General features: G+C 39.7%; 1 protein-coding gene across 9 annotated transcripts; it reads left to right on the top strand.

Annotated features, from left to right (window-relative positions):
• The first annotated feature begins 8,281 nt into the window (after positions 1-8,281).
• LOC135584437 (uncharacterized) lies at positions 8,282-9,940 on the top strand. Of its 9 annotated transcripts, XM_065126027.1 has the most exons (4): positions 8,282-8,592; positions 8,685-8,759; positions 9,200-9,280; positions 9,396-9,940. In XM_065126027.1, exon 4 carries the CDS (start codon positions 9,447-9,449, stop codon positions 9,852-9,854), a length of 408 nt encoding a protein of 135 aa, XP_064982099.1. In that variant the 5' UTR covers positions 8,282-8,592; positions 8,685-8,759; positions 9,200-9,280; positions 9,396-9,446; the 3' UTR covers positions 9,855-9,940. The 9 variants fall into 9 exon arrangements, with proteins under 9 accessions (XP_064982099.1, XP_064982104.1, XP_064982105.1 ...); XM_065126032.1 differs by lacking the exon at positions 8,685-8,759; XM_065126033.1 differs by lacking the exon at positions 9,200-9,280 and having other exon boundaries at positions 8,698-8,759.
• The last annotated feature ends 439 nt before the right edge of the window (positions 9,941-10,379 follow it).

The raw sequence follows: 10,379 nt of genomic DNA, 5'->3' as shown, positions 1-10,379 counted from the left end.
AGAGCACTAAGAGGGGGGGGGGGGGGGGGGTGAATTAGTGTAGCGAAAAACTTTCTGCGATTAAAACGAAACTGAGTTCGAACGATAAAAACGATTTCTGTGTGAAAGCCGATTCTAAGATTACTTTAACTTAAGATCAAGCAAGATGATGTTAAAGTCAATCTATGAAGGCAGTTTGCAGTTATGATGAAAACCATAATATAAGCGCAAACTGAAATACGACGTTCGTATGAAGAAACTGATTTACGTCTAAATGATGATTCGTAAATCACTTGATTAGGCGAGATGCAGTTTAAGCAAGGGTATAAAGGCAGTTTGCAGTTATGGTAGAAATCAAAACGTAAACGCAATCTGAAATATGATGATCGTATGAAAAAGCAGATTTACGTCTAAACACTGATTCAGAAAATGCAAGGCTTGAAACCCGATCATATATGTGCAGAAAGCAGTAAGCTTCAGAGGAGGTTTGCAGTAAAGATACTATGCTCAAAGTAAATGCAAACCAAGATTTAGAGTGGTTCGGTCAATCTTGACCTACTCCACTTTTGGCTTCCTCCACCGACGAGGTCACCGACGTCAACTAGAGGCCTTTCTTCAATAGGCGAAGGCCAACCACCCTTTTACAGTTTCACTCCTTTTGACGGGCTTAAGAGACAACCCTTACAGAATTTTCTCTCCTCTCTTTACAACTCAGAACTTGGAAGAATAGAGGGAGAAGAACTTTTGGGCTTTACAACAATTTTGAGCTCTAAGAATCACAGAAAAGGATCAAGATTTCGGTGTTGAATTACTGCCCTTTCAGTGCTGAATGGGTGGGGTATTTATAGGCCCCAACCCAGTTCAAATTTGGAGCTCAAAACTGTCAATTCCCGGAATTCCGGGATAAGGCGGTTGCACCTCCTGACTAGAGCAGTTGCACCGCCTAGCAGAGCTCGAAGACTGATCCTTTGGGCGGTGCTACCTCCTGTCAAGGGCGGTTGCACCTCCTGACAGAGCTCGAAGACTGAGCTCAGGTGGTTGCACCTCCTGACTGAGGCGGTTGTACCGCCTGGCAGAGCTCGAAGACTGAGCTCAGGCGGTGCTACCTCCTGTCAAGGGAGGTTGCACCGCCCAGTCTCGCTCGGAGACTGAGCCCCAGGCGGTGCCACCGCCTGGCTGGAGCGGTTGCACCTCCCAGTCTCGCTCGGAGACTGAGCCCAGGCAATGCAACCTCCTACCTTGGGCGGTTCAACCGCCTGGCAGAAATCAGGGTCCGAATGGGTTGATCCATTCGGCCCAATTTGGATATTTCAAGGGCCCAATTGCCCCAAGATTAAGCTAATGGGATCACCTCCCATTTCCAACTTAATCAATGTGCTAACTACGATTTTTCCTAAGACATTTACTGCAGCTTGCTCTAGTGCGTCAATCGCTTTTTTCGGCGAGCTTCCGGCAAACTTCCGTCAATCATCCGATGAACCCTCGGTGATGCTCCTGCGGACTTCCGGCAAACTCCTGGACTTGCGATGATCCACTTGGCGAGTTCCAACGAGCTTCTTTGGCAAGCTCATGGACTTCTCGGATTTGTTCCCGCAGAACCTTCGATGATTGTCCGAACTTCCGTCGAACTCTCGAACTCCCAACGTGATCATTGTCTTGACTTCGGCGCAACTCCTACTGCATGTCTTTCTTCCATCGTAGTTAATCCTGCACACTTAAAATAAAACTTCGATCGAGACAATTAATCCTAAGCAATTAACCAAGTTGTCCGGCATGTCATTGGTCCCTCGACGCTTCATCTGATTCTTCGGCGCATCGTCCTCTCCTGCAGCCTATTGCTCAATCGGCTAGTTGACTCCGCAACTCCGATATCCTTGGCACAATACTCGCTCTTCTTGGCCCGAAGCCTTATGTCGATACGTCGACCGATCCACCGGCCCGACGTCCAATCTTCTGATATATTCCTCCGACACAACATGATTTTCCTGCTTGAATTGTCTCATCCTGATCGAAGCATCCTGCGTCACTCAAAACACAGATTAAATCATAAACATATATCAAGTGATTTCATCATCAAAATACGAGATTCAACACATATAAATTTTCTCCTCCAAATCATCATGAAGGAAAGTTGTCTTCACATCTAACTACTCAACCTCCAAGTCCTGGCTAGTAGTAATACCAAAAGCAACATGAATAGAAAATATTTTAATAATAGGAGAAAAAATCTCTTCAAAGTCAATACATTTCTTTTAACCAAAGCCTTTCACAATCAATCTAGCTTTGTACTTTGGTTGAAAATAATATTCTTGAGTCTTCAACCTAAAAACACACTTGTTCTTCAAGACCTTCATTCCATTTGGTAGTAGCACCGAATCATAAGTGTGGTTCTTCTGAAGAGCATCTATCTCTTCCTGCATAGCAACTAACCACTTCTTTTTTTGCTCACTTTCAACTGCTTCTTGGTAACTCTTTAGTTCACCTACATTAGTAAGCATCACATACTCATCTATAGAGTATCTTCTGGAAGGTTGTCTAGAAGATCTTCTCAACTGAGGTTCTATGGGAAATTGCTCTCTAACTTCTTCTTGCTTAACATGTCCTATAGGTAGATCAACATCAAGCTCTACACCATCTTCCTGCACATCTCCCCCATCAGCCTGATATATTGGAGGAGTAACTAGGTCACAATCTGCTAATCCTTCTATAGAAATCTTGGCCGATGTCTTCTTCTTCAAATCCTCAAAGGTTTGATCCTTAAAGAAGATCACATCTCTGCTTCTAAACACCTTCTGCTTTTCTGGATCCCAAAGCCTGTAACCGAAATGATCATGTGAGTAGCCAAGAAAAATACATTCTTTTGTCATACTATCTAGCTTAGACCTCTCATTATCTGGAACATGTATAAATGCACAACAATTAAATACTCTCAAATACCTATAGGAAACATCTTTCTTTGACCATACATGCTCTGCAACATCACCATCTAGGGCTATACATAGTGACAAGTTGATCACATCAACTGTAGTCCTTAAAGTCTCATCCCAAAATCTTTTGGGTAGCTTTGCTTGTAAAAGTATACATCTGATCTTTTTCATGATGGTGCGGTTCATCCTCTCTACAATAGCAATATGCTGAGGTGTACCAGGAACTATCATCTCATGTTGGATACCATGTGACCTACAATAATCATTAAACAATACTGTATACTCACCACCATTATCTGATCTTATGCATTTCAATTACCTCTTTGTCTCACTTTCAACTTTGGCATGAAATTCTTTGAAGACATTAATAATTTGATCTTTGGTCTTTAAAGCATAAGCTCAAACTTTCTTGGAAAAATCATCTATAAAAGTAACAAAATAAAGTATACTACTTATACCAAGAACATCAATAGATCCACCAGGAGTTTTTATCCTCAAAGGACCACATATATCTGTATAAACATGGTCTAAGGCATGCATTTTTCTAGACATAGCAGGACTAGCAAATGAAACTCTATGTTATTTATTAGTCAAACAATCAATACAAGGATTCAAATATATACCTTTGAGATCTGGTAATACTTCTCTCTTATAAAGAGCTTGCAACCCCTTCTCACTCATGTGTCCCAGTTGCCTATGCCACAACTCCATGCTGAAATCTTTCTTTGTAGCATTTAACTGCTCACCATAAGCTTTAGCTTGTAACCTGTACAAAGTATGATATTTCTTTCCACTAACAATAATTAGAGAACCCTTACTGAGCTTCCATTGCCCTTTGTGAAATCCACTATCATAGTCTTCATTATCTAGCCTTCCAACTGAAATTAAATTCAACCTCAAGTCAACGATATGCCTTATATCCTTAAGCACCAACTTGCAACCAAGGTTGGTCTTTAAATGGTTATCACCCATGCTAATGATATCTGTCATGCCATAGTTGCCCATTTTGACAACACCAAAATTTTCATACTTGTATGTAGCAAAAAAACTCTCTCCATAGTGTAGCATGATAAGAAGCACATGTGTCAATCACCAATTCAAGATCCTAATACACACAAGAAAAAATATCATCAAAATGAGACAAAATCAAATAATCACCACCCTGCACTGTAGTTGTGATATTATCTTTTGTAGTTGTGATATTATCTTTTGACTCTGTAGACTCCACTTCTTTTTCCTTTTTCTTGCTATTCTTAAGTTGCTTACATCGGTTCTTGTAATGTCCTTTCTCACCACAGTTATAACAAATAATATCTTTTCTTGATCTTGATTTGCTTCTACCCATGCGTGAACTGCTTCTAGACTTTGACCTTTCTCTGTTCTCTGAGATAAGTGCCTATGAATCATTCTGAGATGTTGCTGAATTCTTTCTTTTTAACTCTTCATTCAACAAACTGCTTGTTACTTGACTCATGGTGACAACACCATCTAGCGCAGAATTACTGAGGGAAACCACTAGTGTCTCCCAACTTTTCGGTAATGAATTGAGAAGGAACAATGCCTGCAACTCATCATCAAGAGACATTTTCATAAAGAATAACTGGTTAGTGATACTCTGCATTTTATTCAAATGCTTAGTAATAGAAACACCCTCTCTATATTTTAGGTTCACAAGTTTTTTGATCAAAAAAGCTTTGTTGCCAGTTGTTTTTCTTTCATAGAGACTTTCCAACTTTTTCCAAAGAGAATATGCAAAAATTTTAGTAGAAACATGGTGAAAGACACTATCATCAAGCCACTATCGAATAAACCAAACTATTTTTCGATTTAAGCTCTTCCACTCATCATCTGTCATAGGTGTGAGTTTTGCACTATCCTCCTACAAAGATCTACACAAATCTTTATAATATAAGAGATCTTTCATTCTTGATTTTCATATCATCTAATTGTTTCAATTTAAACTAATCATGCGAGAAACACTATTGGCCTCCATGTTCTAATATAAAATTAAATCACCACAACCCTACTCTGATACCAATTGATGGGATATAAAGTGAAATAACTTTTGTATATGAACAAATACTAGCAGGCCATAACATACAACGGAATTAAACGAAATTATAATCAAATAGAATATCAAGATATACGTGGAAAACCCCTCCATTGTGAAGGGTAAAAACCACGGGACAAACTAGAGATAATCCACTATGAGAATAATGAATATACAAATATCAATCTCTTGCTCAAAACCCTAGGAACAATCACAAGAGAATAACTGGATACAAGAATCACATCACTGTGCACAATATCTAAATTCTCCCTCAAGTAATCACAACAAGAATTTACTGTAGATTTGATTTAACTAAGATGAGAACACTACTAGATGATTGAGAACAGTCTCACTATATTCCCCTCATTATTATAGTTTTTTCTAATCTTTTCGTAGCCCCCACACCCCCTAATATAAATTAGGGTTAGGTTAAGAAAGGAGGTGAGATATGGGTTGTTCAAACCCACTATGGGCTGAACCATGAGCTGTCAGCCCAAACTCGGAAGACGCTCAAATCCCTTAGGTGTTCAGGTAACCGTTCCTTTTTTTCGTTGCAAATTACGCCCTTGGAAGTTCGATTGTCAGATGGCTTCGCCGATTTCGTTTGGAGGAACTCCCTGCATCGCCAAGCAGATTACTTTGTTGTTTTGAGACAAGCAGAGTTCTTGCTACCAAAAACCCATCCTTTAATACGAAAAATCCGATATTTGACCATGGCAGCACTTATTCATCACCGTATTCCGTGTCTTTGATTGGTTTCAGGGGTTTTTGCGCTGATGTAGCTTCTGGAGAATCACAGATTAGTAGTCGTATTAGTCGTGCTATCGCCGAGGTCCAGGGAACTCTTATGGATTACCTTCATGGCACGAGAGGCATAGACTTGACTGACTCAGAGCACATGAGCAGGCACTCTCTTTTCTTTCCAAGCTTTTGAAGAATGTAGAGAACGAGGAGAACATTGGGAGGGCGATGTCGTCTCGGTTCTTTGAGACCATCGGTCTGAAACCAAGTGAAATTATCTAATTTCTTCGCCAGGATTTGATGTTCCTTTCCGATGATGAAGAACTGACTGAGAGCTATCATGTTCTCTGCAATTATGGCATTGCCGGTGGGAAGATTGGAAAAATGTACAAAGAAGCCGCTGAGGTTTTCAGGTGTGACTTTGGAATTTTGGAATCAAAAAGTTTTGCGCTTACGAGGGATTGGGTCTTAGTAAAACTGTGATGATAATGAATGGTCACGTAGAGATAAGAAGGAAGTTGTCAGTGCGGCTTTGGCACTCTTAACAGTATTCCGTGTCAATGGTGATGAATTCCAGGACTTATCGGTGAAAATTGGGATTGGACGCGTATCCCATGAGATCAAATTATCTCTGCACATCCTAAATCAGAAGATACATGTCCCAGAGAAGAGGGCAAGATTTCCTTCCTTTCTTGTAACTGATTTGGGTTATCCCTTCAGAGAACAAATCGAAGGTACAATTACAATTGGCTGAGCGATAGAGGAAGGGTTAAAGCATACAATTAGCTCTTAGCAGTATCCTTGCATGTTCCGCTAAGATTGATTTTTATGAGACCTTGAAGAAATCACCATCTTCAAGGACTCTGAATGCTGGTAAAACTGCTTAGGGTGACTTGTTCAAATATTAGATAGCATGAAGCTCGTTGAGAACTCTGAATATATGCGAAAACAAAGACACCTTTTTTCTTGGATAAGTTGAATTCAACCTAGGTGATTTTTTTGTCTCTGGGATGAAGATGTGAAGAGTATGTGTTAATGTGCAGATGTAAGATGATCGTGAAGCGTGTCTATTTCCTTTAGACCTTCTGAATTAAACTTGTTGAGCTATTTGCAGTAAAATCACGTTTACTAATCTTCTTCAACCCATCAATCATTTATCTATCTGGTACCTTTATATATATAGATACCTTTTACCGTTTCTTAATCTTTCGATATACTTGGACGGTCGCAGAGGTAGCGATCCCTCTCCTTCCTCGGTAATGCATGCGCCGCCACACGACTAACTCGTAAGCTGCTAGCTAAAATTAACTGCACCTCATTTGTTTACTGAACATTCTATCGAATTATTCATAAATTTGTTTATCCATCTAATTAATGGCGGCATCCTATGGAATAGGCAATGATGATTCCTCCTCAACTGAAAAATTGAAGGTGATGTATGAGTGAACGGGTTGGGGACTCGACCAGATTCAAGCTCCAAACCACCTTACCTTACATGGGGGGATCTCTACATTCTCGGTTCTGCTGGGATAGCGATATGCGTCAGGGTGCTGAGCTGCCACGATGGCCCACATCATATGTTCGGTAGAGTGGGAACCCATGCCACCTATTCCGTCCGTATGTAAGAACGCATCACCGGACCAACGTCACCCTTCCCACATTTAATTGCGATCAGAGCCGTCCGTACGCCAAGCAACGTGGATTTTTCTCTTTTTGCAGGAACACCGAGTTGAGTTGAGTTGAGCTCACCGCCTTGATCCAAAACACCAGACCGATCCGTTCGAGACCGGCGCGTCGGATCTCCATTTCCAGTGGCTACCACGGGGTATCTCCCCACGAGCGTGGGTCCCACTCGCCAGGAGGCAACCAACGACGTGGGCCCCGAGGGAAATTCTGTCGTTACGTAACGACCGATGAACGGAGTGGGTTGATTCACGTCAACCCGAATCCGAATGGGGGGGTGTTTTTATTTTGATAATTTCATCAACTAGTCTCATGACTTACTGTTTACGGCCCTCCTTTTACTATTGACAATTTCTTTGTTGTCGATAGTCTCGTGCTAAAATATTTTTTTACTATTTACAATGATTATCCTTTTTTTTTTCTTCCCTCTTATTTCATTCTCGTCATCACTTAGTCCAACCACTCTTCAATTACAAGTATAGGAGAAAGGAGAAAGAAGAGGAGGATTACTAAATATATATATTTATTTATATTTATTTATAAAAAATTAGAAAATATTAAAAAAAAATTAAAATAAGATTATAAATAATAGCAGGAGATCATAGATAGTAATCTCCTAATAGTTATTTTAGGATTCCAAGTAAGGGAGCGGTATCTATACAGTTAGGATTATGATGAATAAAATAAGTTATTGTAAAAATAAAAATATAATTGATAATTAAGTTATTAAAATATATATATATATATTTATTTATTTATTTATTTTTGGGAGATGGTAATTAGGAACGGATTGTCAATATGAAAAAGCTTCCCAATAGCAAGCTTCTATATTTATTACTGTTATATATATTTTTTACTTTTATATATAAAAGAAACGAGTGGGCACTTTTGTTTTATGGTAGATTCTTGTTGTCTTTGGCCAACCAAAGAACGGAAATATCTTCTCAACACATACTTCTCTTCCGCTGGTTTCTTTGCTCAGCTTCTCTCAGATCCTTTCCGGCCTCCTGGAAATCGCAGCCCCTGTTCCATCAAATTTGAATCGAGTTTCCATTCTCTCCACCAAGAACCTATCTTTCACCACCTTTATGCTGGTCGAACCATAAAAATCCCATCTTGTTGATTCTTCCTACGTTGATTTCTTAGTTCCTCATCAGATGCGGAGGAAATGGATGCTAGAGGGTGATGGTGAACAGCGGATGGTTATAGAAGGTCAGTTTTTTAAGACTTCTCACGCCCAAAGACGTCGATTTTTCCTACTTGGATGACCAAGATTGTTTCTTTCCCTTTATGCTTGATGTTAGACTACAACTTTAGGGGTTCAAGAGCGCGCTCTGATTTCAGCTTATAAGACGGAAAGGATTTGGCATACTTCGATGGTGAACATCCGAGATGTTTCTTGAAAATTGATTCATCTTTTCTTTTGCTCTGCGGCTTGTGGAAGTGCTTCTTTGGGAGCTGCATGTTCCTATCCACAGATGAAACTCTCGTGTGGTGGAGTCGACGAGGATCGTACTTCTCCGAAAAGAGCAGTCTTTCTTTGTTATGCATACGATATGGTCGTCTAATTTCTGGTTTCTGATGGTCATCAACACGGCTTTATCGTTATTATCACCCAGTTTACTAATTTAATTCTTTTTCTTGAAATTTCTGAGTCCATCTTGAGTTCCTTGGCTGCTTCTTCACCCAATCAAGTCTCTGATCTAGTTTCTTACTTGGGATTTCTTATTTTCATTGCATATTTCACCTCTTTGATGCTTCTTCATATGAATTTTTGATGCTTGATCTGAGTTCTTCTGTATGCCGTATTGGTAATTAGGTTTATCCTGGCTAATGTCCTCTCTGCTGCATCTTGCAATTGGTGGTTTCTTACTGGAAATTGTAGCATAACAGTTTAAAGGTGCAAAGATTGCAGTTCGGTTATTAGTGGTTATTGTAGATATAACGACAACAATATAATTCTTCTAGGATTTAAGCTGATTTCCCCTTAATCTTTTTTTTTTTTCCTTTTGCAGCATAGATAATCATCTGAGTAGTTTTAAGTTTTAATTGCTTGTTTGGGTTTAATGGGTCGAGGCAGAGGAAAGGGGAAGAAATTGGCAGTGGCCACTGGTAACGAGGACCCAGGTAGTGGTGATCAAGAGGTGCTTCCTGTATATAAGAGAAGAGGAAGGCCTCAGAAGCCGTTGAAGGATGACATTGATGTAGATGACACTGAAACGGTAGAAGGGAAAGATGATATGAAGCTTACTGCACCAAACAAAGAGCTTAAGGGTTCAACAGTGGCGGTTGGGAAGAAACGAAAGAGATATTCAAAAGCAAAAGAGAACTCTGATGCGATCATAGAGGAAAATGGTGTTGGATCAAAATCCAGAAACGAGGATTTAACAAGGTCCAATGGTTTTCGGCATAGTGGGAGCCGGCGGAAGAGCAAGCCTCGTCGGGCTGCTGAAGCTGGAGTTGAGTGCAAGTGAGAAACTGATTTTGTTGTGTTTCTATCGTTCCATTGTGAGACATTGCTGACGGTTGAGATCCTTTATGGTGCACTTCTTTTGTTTTAGTTGCCTGTCTTTCTTTTGTTTCAATTCTTATCTTGCTCATGAATTAACCAGAGGCTAGGGACTAGATATATTTTGTGACCATCTATGATCACTAAAGAACTTTAGGTTAATTTTAGTTTCTCTTTTACGAGAGTTCTGAACATAAAGCTTCTTTTACATGTGATTTTATTTTATTTTTTTATCATGCAATGTTTTCAATATTTTCGTGGGATACCTTTCAGCTTCTTGGTTTACATACATGGCATTTTATGCATATGCTAGATATATGGGGGATTTCTAGATGTCAGCCTTTCCCTTATCTGTTTCTACTGTAACTTAATTTCTTAATGAAAATTTTGATTGCATTACGTTTCTGGAAATTTTGGTACCAAGCATTAGATTTATACTTGGATATGTCTTGTCATTGTATGTTTGTATTATTGGGCAGTGAAATTTGCA

The sequence above is a fragment of the Musa acuminata genome, chromosome BXJ2-9, assembly GCF_036884655.1.
Source record: "Musa acuminata AAA Group cultivar baxijiao chromosome BXJ2-9, Cavendish_Baxijiao_AAA, whole genome shotgun sequence".
NCBI classification, from domain to species: Eukaryota; Viridiplantae; Streptophyta; class Magnoliopsida; order Zingiberales; family Musaceae; genus Musa; species Musa acuminata.
The sequence above is the reverse complement of the archived record's forward strand: the minus strand, read 5'-3'. Positions and strand labels throughout refer to the sequence as shown.